Source organism: Vigna angularis, chromosome 4 (genome assembly GCF_016808095.1).
Source record: "Vigna angularis cultivar LongXiaoDou No.4 chromosome 4, ASM1680809v1, whole genome shotgun sequence".
Classification (NCBI taxonomy): Eukaryota; Viridiplantae; Streptophyta; class Magnoliopsida; order Fabales; family Fabaceae; genus Vigna; species Vigna angularis.
This window is the reverse complement of record NC_068973.1, coordinates 37,971,072-37,990,994: the sequence shown is the minus strand read 5'-3', so window position 1 is coordinate 37,990,994 and position 19,923 is coordinate 37,971,072. Positions and strand designations below refer to the sequence as shown.

At 37.0% G+C, this 19,923-nt stretch overlaps 2 protein-coding genes across 4 annotated transcripts; one reads left to right on the top strand and one right to left on the bottom strand.

Moving 5' to 3' along the window:
• Window positions 1-1,436: 1,436 nt before the first annotated feature.
• On the bottom strand, window positions 1,437-18,698 carry LOC108330553 (uncharacterized). Of its 2 annotated transcripts, XM_017565034.2 has the most exons (12): window positions 18,052-18,694; window positions 15,632-15,806; window positions 15,391-15,474; window positions 14,904-15,145; window positions 14,520-14,763; window positions 13,837-13,916; window positions 13,585-13,669; window positions 7,422-7,553; window positions 7,202-7,315; window positions 5,878-5,925; window positions 2,391-2,475; window positions 1,437-2,009 (listed from the first exon to the last, which is right to left on the bottom strand). In XM_017565034.2, the coding sequence occupies exons 1-12, from the start codon at window positions 18,192-18,194 to the stop codon at window positions 1,918-1,920; spliced, it is 1,524 nt and encodes a 507-aa protein (XP_017420523.1). In that variant the 5' UTR covers window positions 18,195-18,694; the 3' UTR covers window positions 1,437-1,917. The 2 variants fall into 2 exon arrangements, with proteins under 2 accessions (XP_017420523.1, XP_017420522.1); XM_017565033.2 differs by lacking the exon at window positions 2,391-2,475 and having other exon boundaries at window positions 18,052-18,698.
• Window positions 7,594-10,457, top strand: LOC128196182 (uncharacterized). Of its 2 annotated transcripts, XM_052876402.1 has the most exons (3): window positions 7,594-8,690; window positions 8,791-9,770; window positions 10,007-10,457. In XM_052876402.1, exons 2-3 carry the CDS (start codon window positions 8,792-8,794, stop codon window positions 10,042-10,044), a joined length of 1,017 nt encoding a protein of 338 aa, XP_052732362.1. In that variant the 5' UTR covers window positions 7,594-8,690; window position 8,791; the 3' UTR covers window positions 10,045-10,457. The 2 variants fall into 2 exon arrangements, with proteins under 2 accessions (XP_052732362.1, XP_052732361.1); XM_052876401.1 differs by having other exon boundaries at window positions 7,594-9,770.
• Window positions 18,699-19,923: the final 1,225 nt, after the last annotated feature.

Genomic DNA, 19,923 nt, shown 5'->3' with positions numbered 1-19,923 from the left:
CAGGAAACTCCAAAACTCTTCAAATCTTCATTTTCTTGCAAAATATTCTACAAAAAGATAAAATAACATTTAACTTGAATTAAACAAAAAAATATAACATCTTCTCACAAGGAAAACACCAAATACATGAATAAATACAAATCTAAGGTAAGAAATAAACATGAATTATAAGTATTAATCACACTTATCAAATATGTCTATGATGTCTCCACATCGTCATTACCGCTTGGGTCATCGTTCAAGTATAGGTGTCGTCCAAGCAGAGCTTGATATCTGTAAATTACGTTACGACATCTATCCAAGCTCCTAATAAAGGTTTGATTGAGGACCAAAGTCAGGAAGAGGCCATAGGGGAAAGGAGCGACCATATAGTTGGGAAAATAAGCGTTGACATCGTTACCAAAGTTTTAAGGTATAATTAGGTAGCACATGAAGTTCATGAATATGCTACTCGCTTCAAATGGGATAATAATTTAGTGAATCTCCATGCTTATGCCTATTTGATATTGGAAAATATTATCTATTAAGAGTTGATTATAATCAACCTATTCATAACCCAATTCTATTTAATTTAAATTACTAACCTGATTAATCAAATGATTAATTGATTTTGACCATAACTAATCAATATTTTCAAAGGTACTATATATTTAAAAGTTGAAGAAAAAAAACAATATCCTTTCAACATTTTCATTGGAAAGTGTTCATTGCATAAAGATGAGACAATAAACTTTTCGTCATATATAATGTGTTTGTTTTTGGTTGTTTGAAAGGGATGTCTCACAAATGAAACGAGAGCCTCACAACCCACCATTACTTTAGTCATCCACGAATTAATACACACGCACCTAGTAATTTTTTTTTCATTATCTATAGCATTTAATATAATATAATTTTTATGTGTCTACTCATTTAAAAATTGTTATTGCCGAGTATTTCTTATCATACTATTTATCAAGTTGTAACATAAAACATTCCATCTATTGCCGAGTGTGTTTTTTCATTCCTACGATGTAATATTGAAATTGATATAACGATTATAAACAAGAATGAATTTTTTTTAAAAAAATAAATGAAAGCATAAAACTTTTAAAAACTTTTTTCTCAAAATAAAGTTAAATTCTTTATTTTTATGAAATCCTCACTTATTACGTAAGGGCAGAAGCATTTGAAGACAATCATGCTGAAGATGATAATATTACTTCGAAGATTGTATCTCATTTCTTAATCACCAGAAAATCGTAAAATAGGGCAGACATTTTTTCTCAAGAAAAGAAAATGAGAATCAATCACAATGGATAAACAGAGCAGAAAATGGTTGGCCATGGGCTTGAAGGCCAATCCTTAGTGGTGTGTTAGAGATTAAGAAAATGTTGGTATTCATTCAATTCAAGCATTAGCCAGTGAGAAGGACAATTGAGGTAGACGTCACTAAGTGCACTTTTCAACATAAAATTGATTTAGGTAAAAGGGTAAGCAACCGAGCTCCTAAAGACAATAGCAGATCCAATGCCATGCATTGTCTTTGTTTCAATAGTTTAATTCTGCTATCTTCCAATAAATGTACACATCACATCGAATAATTTTCAGGATGCTTTAATGGTTCCTCAGGAATTTGACCATAACTAACATTAAACCAGCAACTGCCACTAGAGAAGGCAAGTCTTCCACAGCCAACCTGGGCAGCCAGGACAGGAGCACTCAATCGCACAACTCTCAGTTCCTAAGTTGAAAATTCAAATACACACACGGTGTTTACCCTACAAGCTTTGACAATGCTGTTCAACTACTTGCTGTACACACTGTTCTTGCAAATGGCATAGGAATTACGGTTCCATAATACATGTTCTTGGCCAATATTTAAAGCCAAAGCAAGTACACAAAATCTCAACACGGTGGACTTCAATTTGCACAAAGTTATGGTAACATGGGATCTCCAGAAGACGCAAGCATTTGTAAACTTGTTTCTTCAGCTGCCCGTTTAGAAGCATACTCTTGCATGGAATCACCTGCAAATAATTATTAGATCATTAATCTTGTCAACTTTAATTAACTACTAGGTTGGTCTGGCTCCTCTTTAAGTTTCGTTCAAACTGTTTCATGCCAGACCCAATTCAGTGCTTCTAAACTTAATTTTTTTTGGAACCAGTGTTCGTCCTTGGGTCCTTCATGCAATACCGTTTCGATCCCTATATCCTATGTCAGCGTAGTATTCAGGAACACTACAACTAGTTTGACCCAGCATATTCAACAGTTAACTATTTTGAAATGATTGCGAAAATTCAGCTTGATATGCACACGTACATTGAGAAAGAAGACAAGCAGGCTAACTTCCAAGAAAATAACTAGGAATTGTTCTCATGGCCACAGAAGGTAATCACTAGACATACCAAAAGATTGACGAAGCCCTTCTTTTACAGCATCGAAGTTCTTGTAAGTGTAACCAACGAAGCTTAGATCTTTGGTAGTTAGCATCTGTAGGAATTAGGTGGATGTTGAAACATTAAATTATGCCATTTTGTCTAACTATAATAGCAAGGTGTATCACAGATACTTTGAAACAAAAAAATACGCTAGTCAACGATTTATTAAATGTCATACTTGATGGATACATCTTACATTCTAAAAGAAAAGGACGGAAGAAGAATAAGTAATCAATTGTCATCCAATCAAAGAATAATAATGCATAGTAAGTTTTAAAATAATCACCTTAAAATCGTATAAACAAGTATTTCTTGTTAATAGTGCAAAAAATTAGCTATTGAAGACTGAGAAACACTCTCCAACTATGAACCAGAATACTTCTGACTTTGGAGTCACGTAATAACAGTAAAACACAAGGGCAAAACAAATTGATAAGATGCCAGCCGAAACAACTCGTGAGGTTTTTGGTAGTGACTGTAAGGACTTGAGTCAAATCATGCTTATAAGAATCTCAAGAGGGCGAAGAACCACACCACGAAAGCTAACTACAGTAATACGGGATCCTAAAGTCTATGGATTGGTTCCTAAAATCCCACCACACTCCACAGCCCTTTTATATGAGCTGGCACTAGTCCATGATTAATCCTGGACAAACACTACATTGTGAGTGCCAACTTCACGACCCGCTCTGCTTGTTTGCAGTTGAGAGGGACGGTGAAAGACTCTAATGCCAATTAATACAAATCTTTGGAGAAGCCCACCACGATAGCTAGCTCGGAGAGCCTAAGACCCATAAACGTCATACTAGAATCTCGTACGTATGGAATGCAACTCCAATACCTTGCAAATCAAGTGTTTAACTAAGCAGAGGAAGATGAGAAAAAAGGTAGTGATACTAGAAAGGAAGAGTTGCTCCAATTGTAACTAACATCAAAGAGACGAAAGACTAAAAATAAAACAAACAGAATAATTGTTTATTTATTTAATTCTAATCAAGATTTTAAATCGATCCCGCTTTGCAGTTTTTCTTGACATCGCAGGAAATTGCAAATAAATGGGCCCACTATAGCTACAAATTGAGGTCAGAAAATCAGGGGTGTTACTCCCTCCACCCTCACACGTCTCTTCCTCCACCTCCCCAATTTTCTAAAATACCAATTATATCCTCTGATTTTACTTTTATTATTTTAATATTTTAATTTATTTAAAACCTTTGATTTACTTCCCTCTGCACCTCTTCCTCTCTTCCATTTCCGTTTACCTTTCTATCTTCCGTCAAGCTTTTTCTCTTCTCTTCCGTCAAGCCTCATCAACCTTTCACTTCTATTTCTCCATTTCTTTCTTCTTCATTTTCCGGAAGAGCGTTTGTGGAGCAGCCGTTGAGCCGTTGGTGCCTTGGTGCGGTGGAGGCCGTTCAGCTGGGAGAGGAGCGGATCTGCGGCGTGCGGCGTGGTCCAGGTTTGTTTTCGGTGCTTTCTGCCTTGGTGCTTGTCGCGTTTCAACAGTGTCCGCGAAAGGCCGAAACGTTAAATATAAACTACTGTAAATAAAATAAATCCTAAATAAAATAAAAACGAAACGTAAAAGGAACACTGCCTGGACGGATGACATCCTTCAACGGATGTCAACATCCGTTTAAGGCAAAACGGATGTCGACATCCGTTTCGCCTTAAACGGATGTTGACATCCGTTGAAGGATGTCATCCGTCCAGGCAGTGTTCCTTTACGTTTCGTTTTTATTTTACTATTGGCGGCTCATGGGAAGGATTATAGGCTTGCATATTAAAAGGATTATTGGAAGCATTATGGGAAGGGTTTAGGGTTTAGGATTATTGGAAGGATTATGACTACGTATCTGGAGAGGAACCACGACAAGGACACTACACCACAAACGCACTGCACCACGTACTGCACCGAGAACAAGAGGAAGATTGCTTGATAATTCTTTTCACGATCACCAAGTTTTGCAGAATAATATTTTACTCATACAAGGAACTACGTAGGTTATCAGTGAAATATGTGATAAATGAGTAAAATTAAAAAACAATAATTTTAAAAATAAAATTTTACTGAGGGGCAAAATAGTAAAAAAAAGATGGAGGAAGGGGCAAAATAGTAAAGGGGAGGTGGAGGGAGAAGGCTGTGGAGGTGGAGGGAGCAACACCCGAAAATCAGAGTTATTGTAAATTTGCAATCCGTTGACAAAATTGTGATCACAAACTGTTTTTTAAAATCATGATTCCAATATAAGAAAAAAAATATCAATTAAAAACATAATATGACTTGAAAATTAAACTGTAAAGTAATTCTAGAGGGCTTTGATTGATCCTCTCATAATCTTTTATTTATAAAAATAAATTGATACAAGAATACATCATAATTAGGGTAACCCTAGACACAATATAATCATGATAATTAGAGTAACCCTAGAAACACTATAATCATGATAAATAGGATAACTCTAGACACAATATAATCATGATAAAGAAGGTAACTCTAGACACAATATAATCATAATAAAGAAGGTAACCCTTGACACAGTATAATAATGATAAATAGGATAAATATCCTAACAATATGTATGATAATGCAGTATGCACTTATCCTTCACCAACAGTAAGAAGGAAATTAAGAGGAAAAGCTCTGATTACGGTGGAACTTGCAGGAAACGTATAAAGGTAAAATAAAATAAAAAAGATATCATGGATAGAAACAGTGCATTCCCTGCCCTGTGACCCCAGCCACTACCCAATTACCCATCCTCCACACACCCTACATGTCCTTTCCTGTCATTGTCAAACCCTCATCTCCACTATCCTGATGTCAACTGTCCCTTCTGTAGAGACAAGAAAACCATTGTTATCCATTCCCTAAACCATCTTTCTCTTCTACGGCAGACTTTTGTTGATGGCCTATTGCATCTCCATCCATTTCCAAACAAATTGCTATTTGTTTCCCCATTTTTTGGACAAGTCGAAATACATAATTCTTGAACTAAATTTATAGAAGCATTGTTGATTACCACCCTTGATAGGTGGGAAACATACAACAAATTCCTTTTTAACCTAAGTAGATATATTTCCAGAAGACAAACGGTTACCTTGCTTATTCTATGAAAAGCATACTCACCATCTAATATAGTTTTGATATAAAGAACAATAAACAAAAAATTATTTTCATAACAAGTATCACTTTTAACTGTTATCAGCAACGGTATTGAAAAAGTATCACAAATCAGTGAAACCAAATTGACAAGAGGAAGTATACCGTTCTCTAAAAGGTAATATTTAAATCATACATTATGGGGAAGCCTATTTAAATTTTTTTTCTTCACCTAAAAGTAAAGATGGAAATTTATCCAAACAAGTCCATAACATGTCTTCACATATACAATTGATAGTAAAAAAATTTAGTGAAAAAAAGTGTAAAAAAAACTAATCCAAACAAGTGTACCTTCCGTGAGGATCCAGACCCACTTCTTGCCGCTGTTGGTGGATCCACCTAATAATTCACCAAAGAATACAATGAGAAAATCATGAAAGTTTTTTACAGCCCATTACATTACATAAACATGGGCATTATACGCAATCAAGAATATATCAAAAAATGTCATCAAAGTGGAAAGATGATTAAAAAACTCTTAGTGCAACTAGTAAGTCTTAGTTCTAGGAATAGATGTTACTGTAAAAACAAGCATAAGGAACCTTATAGAAGAAAGGGTTCCGAAACTGTATTAGACAGGAAAAGTAACAATAGCAGGTTCAATGTACAAATTTCAAATCTCTGTCCAAGATTTTCTTTGTTATTTATAGCTAACTACCAACAACTAATTCAGTTCAACAGCTTAACGGCTGTTGCTGAATTTATTATATTAAAAGATTGAACGGAAAATACATTTAAGATGTTAACTGCCCATGATTGGTAAAGCTTCACTTTTAGTACAAAGATTCCCACAAACTTCCACAATCCAAGCTTTTAACAATTATCAGATCCTGGGTGGGGGAGGAATTTACCTTTTTCATTTTAAAAGTTCCATATTGGCCATGAAGGGTATCAAAATTTAGAAATATATAGCCAAGACAAATCAACATTTAACAACAGAAACTTTGCTACTACGTCAAGCTAAATTGCTGGTTGCAGTGTAAGAGGTCTGGATTCGATTGAATTTAATCTCATTTGCAACTCAACCCAATTAAAATAACCCAATTAAAATAATTGGGTTGGACTGAGTTCAACTTTATTTTATTTAACAACCCAATTCAGCCTAAATCTATTATAATTGGGTTGGACTGGAGCATCAAATGGGATAATTTTAAAAATATTATCACCTTTTGAAAAAAAAATTGTCAAAATAAATACTTTTAATGTTTCTTAATATTTATAAGGTAAAAACAATACTTATGACACACATTCATATTATAAAACATATAACATTTTATAGTAATATTATTAGACACATAAGAACATCAGTTGGGTTGGTCGAGTTCATCGGCTCTCTAACTCATGAAGAAACCAATTCTAATTGGGTGCACTAAAAAATTACAACCCAACTCAACTTACAAAAGTGAAATAGGATTGGATTGGATTAGGTGGGTTACCAGGTTGGGCGCAACCCACTTACACCCCTAATCCCTGGTAACATTGAAGCACAATTTTCAAATGATTAACGGCAAAATTAGATATATGCAGTTTTTCCAACAATTCGTGGCAGTTCTTCTGTAAGAAAATATACAGAACAAGAAATAATGGGATAGCGTGATGAGTTCCTATTTTATACCTCATCAAACTTCATGAAGTTTTGGGTATCCAGCTCCCCGTTGACTTGAGGTTTAAATGCTGCCTCCATTTCATACAGTTTCTCCCACTCCACACCATGGAACCAAGGATGAGCCTGGTATATACAGAACGTATATTAAGTATGACAGGTAAAAAAAAAAAAGAGGCTGACAGCATCTCGGCAATATTATAATAATTAAAATAAAATGAAAACACCTTACCTTTATTTCTTGGGCCCCTCGAGTACCTAACCTATTATCAACATCACACAGCAACCTATAAATTAGATCCTTGGCCTCAAGTGTTAACTGGGTATCTTCAGGAAACCTTAAATGATTTCTCCAGTGAACAATCTGAAAACAATTAGTGAACTTAGTGCCAACCAAAAAGAACAGAATCTTGGGAACACTGACTCTTCTGGGTAACATAACTAAAAAGGCGCAAAATACACCCAATAATTACTTCTCTTACATTTTCCCTCACAGAAAAGCGGACTGCGCTTGAGACACAGATGATATAGAGGTCCCCTTACCTTGAGCTTAACTACTATTTAAAATAGGTGGCTAAGATCAACAACTTGTTTAAAATCAAACTCAAGATCATTTTCGAGCAAATGATCTTTTACTGTTTTAAAAATCACATCTCCCAAAAGGCTAGAGTTATTATTAGTGACGGCACATAAATAGTTTTATCACATCTCCAATAGGTCATTTTTCGAATGTTCCTTATTATTCTAATTAATACAATATAATAATCCTAATTCAAAAATAAATAAATAAACTATTACTATAATATAACCATCCTAATTCAAAAATAAATAAATAAACTGTTAGAATATTGGTTTATGGGTGAGTGTGTATGAGCTGTGTGTGAGTGTGTATGAGTGTGTATGAGTTGTGTGTGAGTTGTATTAAGTGGGTTACAACTAGAGAGCACTCTCTCTAGTTGTATAAATGTAAGCTTAAGAGTAGAAATGAAATAAGTCTTTGAGAAACATTTTTTCTCTCTTTTAGATCTCAAGTTGGTATCAGAGCGGGTTCATCCTGCTCTGGTTTCCGTGTGTTGTTCACCAGCACGGTCACTGCTGGTCGCACCTGTCCGGTGTCGTTCGTCGTTGTCTGCGGCTGTCTCGCCACTATTTGCAGCTGTCAACTGCAATTTCAAGTTTTTCAACTTGGCCGCCATCCTGGTATCTGTCCGCTACCGTCTGCCGCTATCCGCCGCCGTCCGCCGCCGACCGCCGCCGTCCGCCGCCACTGTTCCGCCCGGCGACCACTGGATCTGGTTCGCCTCTTCACGCGACAGCCAACCATGCCGGTGGGTTCGCCTGATTCTCCTCCACGCTCCGTCACGCGCCACCTCTTTGCGCGCTGCGAATAGGCGCGTGCTGTCCACGCGCCGCCCTCTGCTCACCAGAAAGTTTCCGCGCCACCTCCATAGCCGTCGCCCTCAGCTCCTCTGTCCATTTTGACCCTCAAAATCTTACTTTGGTGGGTCCAGAAGCTCCCTTTTAAGAAAACCTTAAGAAACCCTCTAGGGTTTTCTGGTCCTTCACGGATTTTCTGATTCCCTCTCCTGTTTTTATCAAAGAATGGCATCTGGAAGTGTTCTTTCTTTCTCTGGAAGTCCCTCAATCACTTCCGAAAAGCTAAATGGAAAGAATTATATGTCTTGGTCTGCTGCTGTAGAAATGTGGTTCCTTGGTCAAGGACGTTATGACCACCTTGAGCAGGATGGGAGTCAAGTACCTTCTGACATAGCTGAACAATGGAAACAAGCTGATTTTCAATTGTGTGCCCTCTTGTGGCAATCTGTGGAACCCCGACTTTTGATATCTCTTAGAGCCTTCAAGACATGTCACACTTTTTGGAAGAAAGCTCAAAGCATTTATGCTAATGATATTCAACGTCTCTATGATACCGCAAACAAGCTCGCCTGTCTCAAAATGACAGACCATGATATGGTCTCCTTCATGACTGAAGCCCAAGCAGCTGTGGAAGAATTGAGAATGTTCTTGGAAGTGGAATCTTCGGAAGATATCAAAAAGAAGCTTGACAAGTATTATATGGTGATGATCCTCCGTGCTTTGCATCCAGATTTGAATCACATCAGAGATCAACTTCTGACAAGTCATGAAGTCCCTTCTATGGAAGCCTTAACCACATGTCTTCTTCGTGTTCCTGTGCCTCAGTCTCAAGAAGCTCATGAAACAATAGCACCATCTCTCATGGTTGCCACGCGAGGAAGAGGAGGACGTGGAACTAGAGGAGGAGGACGTGGAGGTCGGGGAAATCAACAGTGCTCTTACTGTAAGAGGATGGGTCACATCCGAGAAAACTGCTACTCCTTGCATGGCTTTCCTTCAAAAACTGCCAATATATCTCAGGCTGAAACTTCCACTTCCAACTCCAAGTTTACTGAGGAAGAGTATCAAGAGTATCTGCGCTTAAAGTCTAACAGCTTGGCACAATCATCTCAGTCCTCAAGTACGTCCACAGCTTGCATTTCTCAATCCATGGCAGGTCCAAATTCATGGGTAATTGACTCGGGTGCTTCTGATCACATTTCTGGTAATACCTCATTGTTCTCAAATCTTTCCCTTCAAGAAAAACCTCATTTCATTACCCTTGCAAATGGCTCTAAAACTTGTTCAAAGGGAGTCGGTCAAGTTTCCCTGTCTCCTTCTCTAACTCTGAAATCCGTTCTTTTTGTACCTAACTGTCCATTCAATTTAATTTCCCTAAGTCAGTTAACCAAAATACTAAATTGTTCAATAACGTTTGATTCAAAATCTTTTGTTATACAGGAGCGTGGCTCGGGGAGACAGATTGGAGAAGGATATGAAGCTGGAGGTTTATACCATTTTGGATTTCGTCCACGGGTATCTTGTGTTGCTGCTCTTCCCCCTAAAGTGTTACATGATCGGTTTGGCCATCCTAACTTGTCAAAATTAAAAAAGATGTGTCCTGAACTTAGTGGTCTTCAGACCTTAGAATGTGAGCCCTGTCAACTAGGAAAACATGTTAGATCTGTCTTCCCTAAAAGATCTCAATCAATGTGTACTTCTAGTTTTTCTATTATTCATTCTGATGTCTGGGGACCTAGTCGCGTCTCTTCTTTTGGTTTTCGGTATTTTGTTACCTTTATTGATGAGTATTCTAGATGTACTTGGGTTTATCTGATGAAAGATCGCTCTGAATTGTTAACCATTTTCACATCCTTTTTGAATGAAATCAAGAACCAATTTGGTCAAGTAATTAAAGTCTTAAGAAGTGATAACGCTAAAGAGTATTTCTCATCAACTTTTTCTTCACTTCTTAGCTCCCATGGTATTTTACATCAGTCCACTTGTCCTCATACACCCCAACAAAATGGTATAGCCGAAAGAAAAAATAGACACTTGGTTGAAACGGCTCGTACCCTTTTGCTTGGTGCTCATATTCCTGTTCATCACTGGGGGATGCCATCTTAACTGCATGTTTTCTTATTAATAGGATGCCCTCCTCCTCTCTCAATAATAAAGTTCCTTTCTCCATTCTCTTTCCCAATGACCCTCTCTTTCACACCTCTCCTCGAGTCTTTGGTTGTGTTTGTTTTGTTCACGACATGTCTCCGGGGCTCGACAAGCTCTCGGCTCGTGCGATCAAATGTGTCTTTTTGGGCTATTCTCGACTTCAAAAAGGGTATCGATGTTACTCTCCTGAAACCAAAAAGTACTACATGTCTGCTAATGTTACCTTCTTTGAACAGACACCTTTCTTCTCTCCATCTGTTCAAGATGTTCACATCCTCCACCAAGTACTCCCTCTTCCAGTGGTTGAGTCTAATATCTCCAATACCTCTGTCAATCCAAGTCATACCCAAGGTCCTCCCGAACCTTCCTCTCCACATACTGATATCCTTGGACACAGTACCCCGATGGATAATCCTCTTCCAGAAAATGGTGGATCTCCTTCTTCAGATTCTTCTCCATCACCATCTCCTGTCACGCCTCCTGGTGAAGATGATTCTGGTTGGCCCATTGCTCTCAGAAAAGGTACTCGTTCCACTCGAAACCCTCATCCCATTTATAATTTTCTTAGTTATCACAGAGTGTCGCCCTCTTTTTATTCACTTTTATCCTCAGTATCTTCTGTGGTGATTCCTAAAAGTGTGAAAGAAGCACTTGATCATCCTGGATGGCGACAAGCAATGATTGAAGAAATGCAGGCTCTTGACCACAGTCATACTTGGGAGCTTGTGCCACTTCCCCCAGGCAAAAAGGCTGTTGGTTGTCGATGGGTATATGCAATTAAAGTCGGTCCTAATGGTGACATTGATAGACTCAAAGCTCGACTGGTTGCAAAAGGGTACACTCAGGTTTATGGTCTTGATTATTGTGATACCTTTTCTCCCGTGGCAAAGATGACTACCATTCGATTGTTCTTTGCAATGGCAGCCATTCGTCATTGGCAACTTCATCAATTGGATATCAAAAATGCCTTTCTCCATGGTGATCTTGAGGAAGAAGTTTATATGGAGCAACCTCCTGGGTTTGTTGCTCAGGGGGAGTCTGGTATGGTTTGTAAATTGAACCGATCTCTATATGGGCTCAAGCAATCACCACGTGCATGGTTTGGAAAGTTTAGCTCCATTGTTCAAAAATTTGGGCTAAAACGCAGTGAAGCAGATCATTCAGTCTTTTATTATCATTCGTCTCCAGGGAAATGTGTTTACTTGATAGTATATGTTGATGATATAGTTATTACAGGAAATGATACTGCTGGAATAACTCAATTGAAGGAGTATTTGTGTAGACATTTCCAAACCAAGGATCTTGGGAGCCTCAAATACTTCCTAGGCATTGAAGTAGCTCAATCAAAAGATGGAGTTGTAATCTCCCAAAGGAAGTATGCTCTGGATATTTTGCAAGAAACAGGCATGATTGATTGTAGACCGGTTGATAGCCCTATGGATCCAAATCAAAAATTAACAACAGAAGAAGGTGAGTTATTCTCCGACCCAGAGAGATATAGGAGGCTAGTTGGAAAACTAATCTATCTTACTATTACAAGGCCGGATCTATCTTTTGCAGTTGGAGTGGTTAGTCAGTTCATGCAAGCTCCATGTGTTGGCCATTGGAATGCTATCATTCGCATTCTAAGGTATCTAAAAAAGGCTCCTGGGCAAGGGCTGTTATACGAAGAAAAAGGAAGCCTTCAGGTATCAGGATATTGTGATGCTGATTGGGCAGGTTCTCCTATTGATAGACGATCTACTACTGGATATTGTGTTTTCCTTGGAGGAAACATTATCTCATGGAAAAGTAAGAAACAAAATGTAGTGGCTCGATCAACAGCTGAAGCTGAATATAGGGCAATGGCTTCATTAACATGTGAACTTATATGGGTGAAGCAGTTCCTTCAAGAACTTAACTTCTGTGACATCCAGAGTATGAAGATGTATTGTGATAACCAAGCTGCTCTTCACATTGCATCAAATCCAGTGTTTCACGAGAGAACCAAACATATAGAAATTGACTGTCATTTTGTTCGGGAAAAATTATTGTCAAAAGAAATATGTACTGAGTTTGTTGGATCAAATGACCAACTTGCAGATATGTTGACTAAGTCATTAAGGGGACCTCGGATTGAGTTTATTTGTTCCAAGCTTGGCACGTACAATTTGTATGCTCCAGCTTGAGGGGGAGTGTTAGAATATTGGTTTATGGGTGAGTGTGTATGAGCTGTGTGAGTGTGTATGAGTGTGTATGAGTTGTGTGTGAGTTGTATTAAGTGGGTTACAACTAGAGAGCACTCTCTCTAGTTGTATAAATGTAAGCTTAAGAGTAGAAATGAAATAAGTCTTTGAGAAACATTTTTTCTCTCTTTTAGATCTCAAGTTAAACTAACCTCCCCGTCCCATCTCCATCCAAGTACACCTTGGTGTCTTATTTTAGTTAACTTTTCACATTCTTTAAATTAAATAATTGTGCAAATGAGGGTTGACTCAAGTGGTTAACTGAAATGATTGAACAGTGTCCCTGACCAATGAAACAACTATCATCAGGCATTTTGCCACCTATCCCCGGTTTTTATTAATTGTCGTGTTTTATCAGGGGAATAGAGAGAGGGGATAAAATATTTGAGTCTCAAAGAATACTTGTACTAACAACAGGAGACAGTGTCAATTCATACATCAGCTTAAACTGCTTGTCTCCCTTTGGTTTTCCAGGATTTCATTAGAGGACATAGTAAAGAGGTAGAATGAGTTTAAGAAAGAATAGAAGGTGTAACAATAGGAAATGGTGCAAAGTATCAAGTCCCCGTCAGACTAAACTACATATGAGATGCAATAATGTATTAATTTATAATGTGAAGTCTTTAAACCAATTAAGAATGGTACCTTTCTGCAAGTGGTTATTGGGTCATCGGAGTAAAATGGTGGGTAACCAACCAGCATTTCATACATTATTGCTCCCAGTGACCACCTGCCATATGATCAAGCCAATTAAAACTGTACAAATTTCAAATGACCAGCCAAACACATTCAACATAACTACAGCTTATTGATTAAATACAACAAAAAAGAGCAGCAATCCTCCCAGCTGATAAGTTTACAAGGTCTAAAACAGAAATACTTCAGGTAAGAACTAACCAATCACATTCCATCCCATAGCCTTTTTTCAGAAGTACTTCAGGAGCAATGTAGTCCGGTGTCCCCACTGTTGAAAATGCCTTGAAACATGAAACAAGGAAACAGAGTGCAATGAAAGGCTTTCTTATTTCAGAAGTATTAGAATAAGAAGTGCAATAGTAACTATAGACCATGCAATTGAAAAGCATAATTCATGTGCAATGGATTCAACAACAACCGTCATCAAGAACTAAGGTCTTACTAAAGAGAATAATTGCATAGCAGCCCAAGGTACAGTATCCTCAAACCATACAATAAGACTGAACATAGGGGGACAGAGTCATTTTACAATTTAGACAGGACCATAGCTTAAAAAATTTTAAACCTCCCCATTTTCATAATTCAAAATATAAAAGTGTGGAGTTAGGAGCCTTCAAAGACATTTTTTCCTTAAAGAACTCCTGAAAATTTTATCCCCCCCACCCTCCAAAAAATAGACACATAATGTTAAGATTCTAGCTCTGTTTACTTTTGTATCATTCAAAGAAGAAAAGGAATCTTCTAATATCAATGCAGGTTTTAATTTAGACCACAGAATCCAAACCCAGACTATGAAACCAAATACAGAGACATGAGTGTCATAGAAGAAAGTTAGGACCATCTCTATGAAAATATCTTCTTGGGTTTAAATAACTAAAGCATACCAACTTCCTCCTGTTCATCTGCCAATGCTGAAGTTGTTCACGAGGACTTCTCCAGCTGCTCCGATTGTCCGCATCACACAAACATCCATCAACATCCATTGGCTCTGCCAATGTCTCATCATCCATGGTCTGATTTTCATGCAGTGTAGACAAGGCAATACAATCGAGAGGCTTACAGAGACCAAAATCAGAGAGCTTCATGTGACCATTTTTATCCAGAAGTAGGTTATCAGGTTTAATATCTCTGAAAAATAGATGACAAGTGAAAATATTAATATGTTTGTCTAGCATGTAAAAACAACAGATTTCATCATCACCCTATAAACCATCACCCCTGATAAAACATATAAAGCTAAAAACTTTAAGTGCACAGCCAAACTGAACCTGTGAATGTAATTGTGTTTGTGAATAGATTCTATGGCCATAACACTTTGTGCAATATAAAATCTAGCAACATTTTCACTTAAGGTGTCTTCCCTCATCAGCAGTGTCATAATGTCCCCTCCAGGCAGATACTCCATAATCAAGTACAAGTACTCAGCATCCTGAAATGAGTAGTAAAGCTTCACAATGCAATGACTGGCAACCTCAGCCAGCAAGTTCCTCTCAGCTCTAACATGTTCCACCTGTAATAAAATAACGAATAAGCATTCTTCAAGTCATTTAGTCATCCACTAACATGGGTGATCCTTCCAAAATGGAGACAGTATAACCCCATTAACATTGGAATATTACATTTCAGCCACAACAGAACTTTAAGGGACTATGAAGAATATTAAATTACATGCCAAGTCTGTTATTTACATATGGAACATCCATCCATTAGTAATTTTTACTTTTCGTTCTACTTAGCACAGTGTATATTTCCCACCTGGCCTCTCCTAAGCATTTCAGATTTCTTCAGCTTTTTCATAGCATAAATATTTCCAGATTTCTTCTCCCGACACAGTCTGACCTGTAATTGAACAAGTTAGCATAAAATAATATCATTATATAGCAAGCAGCCAGCACAAAGAAGATTTCCATTTGTAGACAACACAATAATAATATAATGCATCTTATCCAGCAAGAATTTTTTCATGCACAAAAATGCGCGCCAGGGCAGTACTAACCTCCCCAAAAGCCCCCCTTCCAATGATGGTCAAAAGTTCAAAATCATTAACACAAATCTTGTGCCTTTTCAATCGCATATATTCAGTCTCCTTCCTCTCTAAATCTTTGATAAGATTGATCCGCTCCTCATTTGGCACATCCGAAGATGCTAATTTTCTTTCCAACACCCAACGCCTTGAATAAAAAAAATTGTCAGCGTCAGCAACTCTAAAACACAGGGTGAACAAGAGATTTGCACCATACTAGAGACTGTTTTATGAAAAGAAATAAGCATGGCCACTAGAACAGAGGCCAGGATACACTTTAGCATCTTCAACTGTTTCTTTTTTCAGATGAAGCTCACATAAGGAAGAGCATGCCATAATGGCCAGATTTGGCCAAACTACGATGTCATATCACACAAGGTGGGAATACCTCGTATGGTCAAGCCATTAAATATTATAATTCATTCATTAATGGCTACACAGGCATCATGTCATAATGGCATACCTTCCAAAGAAAAAAAAGTTGAGAATACATAGTTTATTTCATCCATAGTGTTGAAGATAATTCCCAAGCAAATAATTTAATTATTCTCAGAGATCCAGAGAGTCAATCTATAGAAAAAAAAATATCATTGTCCTTGTTTATGATTCTAAGTAGTTTGAGACACACTTCTTATCCCTTCCAAGTCTTATGATTCCATCAACATTGTCCTTTACTTTCAGTCTCCATTTAATTTGGACACTTGGCATTGAACCAAATGAGGTGCTTGTGTGGCTGTTTGCTATGCTTATTAAATGGTATGAAAATGGCAAGACCCCATTATAAAAATTAAAAAAAAATCTATAAAAAGGTTGTATGATTATGAGATTAATTTTCTTGAGTACTTTTAATAATGCACCCATATATTTGTCAATCACATCAGAAAATATAACTAAATTATTATGTACACAAAGCCAATGTAAAAAATAAAAAAGAACAATAAACAAAGTGCACAGTTCAAGTTGTCTAACTATAACAAGAGGAGGCAAATCATTTATTAACAGAGACCAGAATGCACAATCAGTTTAAAGATACATTGCTTATGATTCTAAGCAAGATGAGACAAATGTTTATTCCTATTTAGCAGCCATGTCTTTTCATTGCATCAATATTGTCCTTTAGTTCCCCTTAATTTGGTCCCTCCTATCGAATTACCACATCAGGTGCTGATGTGGCTGTTTACTGTGCTTAACAAATAGCATGAAGACGGAAAAACACATTTGTTAGAAATAAAATATTAGTTGGTCCATGTAATCTAGTGAGTTCAATGTGAACTTTGGAAAATTTGTAGCTGAGAAGTCGCCAAACACAACAGATATATGAAAAGCTCAAACTAGCATTGACCAAAATGTTGACATGGCACAACAACACCATACCGAGGAGGAGATTTCAATTGCGAAGGGCTGAACAAGACATGAAGTTGGGATACCAATGAGACTTAGAGATTACAGAGGAATGTAACCACTGGTAATAAATGCAATTAGGGATGTGCAGTGTAAACAAAATAATAAGGATGAAAGGAAAAGCCAAAATTGGTTTTTTGATAATTCTGGCCCATATTTTTGTAGATCAGGGTTGATGGTACAACCCTTACTCAAACATTAACAAATATAGCTAAATTATGATTTATGATCACAAGATGGCAAAAAACAAAAAAAGGGCGGACATGTTCGGTCCTAGTTGTCTAACCACAATAAGAGAAGGTAATTAATTTATAGATTCACAGTTTGACAATAAATATCAAACCAAAGCAAGCATAGAGATATCAAGTTGAGGAGTGTGATGATACTCCAAGACTTACTTGGGCTTCTCCTCACTCACTGATCACTTGCACTGGTGTAAGATTTCAGATTACATGCGTACTCCTGGCAACTTATGATGACAAGAATTGGGAAATTAAAGTCGGGGTTATCATCAAGAGCCTAGATCGCACACCACGGCATTTACTTAAACTACCCAAGCTTCTACACTGTGAGACCAAATAAAACCATTGAGTCTCACACCAACTATGTGGATGAATTGATTACCGTGTGTCAAATACCCCGTGCATTAACTTTCAACTCTAGAACCAGAACTTCCAAACAAAGCAAATGGAGTGTGGCAATTATGGATTACTTTAAAAATCATTAGTCAAACCAAACAGATTCACACAAGGATCAGTTAAATTGAGCAATTATCAATTATGAGCGAAGGAAGGCCCAAATACAGTGATTCACACAGAGATTACCTCAGCTAGGAAGGCATGAGAAGTTGAAAAAGATAATTAAATTATAAGATCTAACCCTTAATTAGCATTGAGCTCGATTTCAACGAAAGGACTAAGTTCCCTAGACACTGGCGTTGGAGAGTAGCTGAGAAAAAAATAAAGAAATTGAATAATCAACAATTCCGGTACCTCTCCTTCCTCTCTTGGATGTTCTTCATCTGAGCCCTATAATGATTCTCAATAAACTTCTTCGCCGCCGCCACCTTCTCCATGGTCAAGCTTGACCCCAACACCTCCTCCGCTAAGTTCTCTTCCTCCTCGAGATCCTCCATATCTTTCTCTCTCTGTCTCTCTCTCCCCCCGCTGTGAGCTTTGTCTAGCACTCTGAGTGTGAGTGAGAGAGAGAATAATGTGTAACTCCAACTCCAAGTGTATCTATTCTTTATTATATGTATATATAAATTTAACCTATCTGATTCTTCTCAACCTTTTTTCTCTCTCTACCCTCGACACAAACACTTTCTCTCTCTACAAACACCCTGGAGCTCTTATTTATTGCAACAACGAGGAGATGATGGCAAAGATGCATTAAAGAAAAAGGCACGGATTTAGCTCCCCTGCACACCTCACCATCCTAATCCCCTGCACCTCCCTCTCATCTTCAGCAGGAGCATTCCCAGTATATTCCGTGGCAAGATCTGGTTCCGTGACTGCAGGCGAAGGTGCGTGCTTCGCGGTACATGGGAATGAAACTCGGAATAGATTAATGGAAAAGTGTGTTGTGGGGAGGGAGTAACGCGCCGGGGAAAGAGTGTGTGAAACACTCAGCGATGTGGTAGGAGAGAGTGTTGCTGACCCTGTCATAAATGAAATTTGGGGATTTTTAGTACATGAGAACAAGGAGGAGTGGGACCCAGTGTGATGGGTGTTGATTGGGTCGTGACACCCACTCTCCTTGCTTGAGACGTCTCTTTTAATTAAATTCTGTGCACTGTTATTGGCTGGTGGTGTTGTGTTATGGGTTAAGGTGCAGTGGAATGCGGTTGTGTTGAGTGAGCTTTCGCCCTATGCATGTATTTTCATCACTGGATATGAGTTGTCACACTCTTATTCTATCTGTTTTTCTTTTCTTCTTTTTTCGATAATAATAAACTTCGTTGTTTCATCTCCACTCGCACCTTCCAACAACTCCACCAATTTCTTTTTTTTTCAAAAATTATTTATTTATCATGCTGTTCATAAAATATTTCTTGAAAAAATTAATTATATTAAGTAAAACTCACTTCAGTCATTTTTTGAGCTAATAAAAATAAATATTCATACTGAGAGAATTCCAAAATAGAATTTGGAAGCTTTACCCATCACTGCGGAAATATCTAAATAGATAGTTCTACTGTCATCCCAATTTAATTAAACAATTGTTATATTATTTTAAAATTTGTAAAAACTAAATTGTAGCTGTTAAGAAATTGATAATCATCATGAAATTAATATTTTAACACTAGATATTAGTTTATTTCTTAATATGGCACACACCCTCTTTTTGTTACAGGATGAGTTATAAAGCTTTGTTTGTCAAAGAAGTAAACATATTAAATATGTTTCAAAGCATTGTTAATTATTAACAAAAGCTAAAATAATAGATAAATAATTGAGTTATTTTAGTGAGACTCTGTTTTACGACTCATGTATAATAAAAACTTCAGAAAAAATAATGATTTTAACATATTTACATCTTAAAGATATTTTTGGTATTATAAGTTGAGTTTGAGAAATATTATTGATGTGTTGTGTACTAGGAAAAGTGTACAATATTGATGATAAGTTAATTCAATGTGAGTTTATCTCTGCTTAATTAAAAAAATAAAATAAGGCTTTGCTCGAATAAGTAAACTTTCTGAAGTCACCAGTCTATTTAAATAAACATAAAAATAAATGTTGTATGTATTATTACTATAATAAAATATATTTTTAAGTTTATTTTTTAAACTTATTAAGATGTACTTTTGAAAAAATAATTAAAACTTATATAAATCCATTACAAAATAAATTTATATTTTG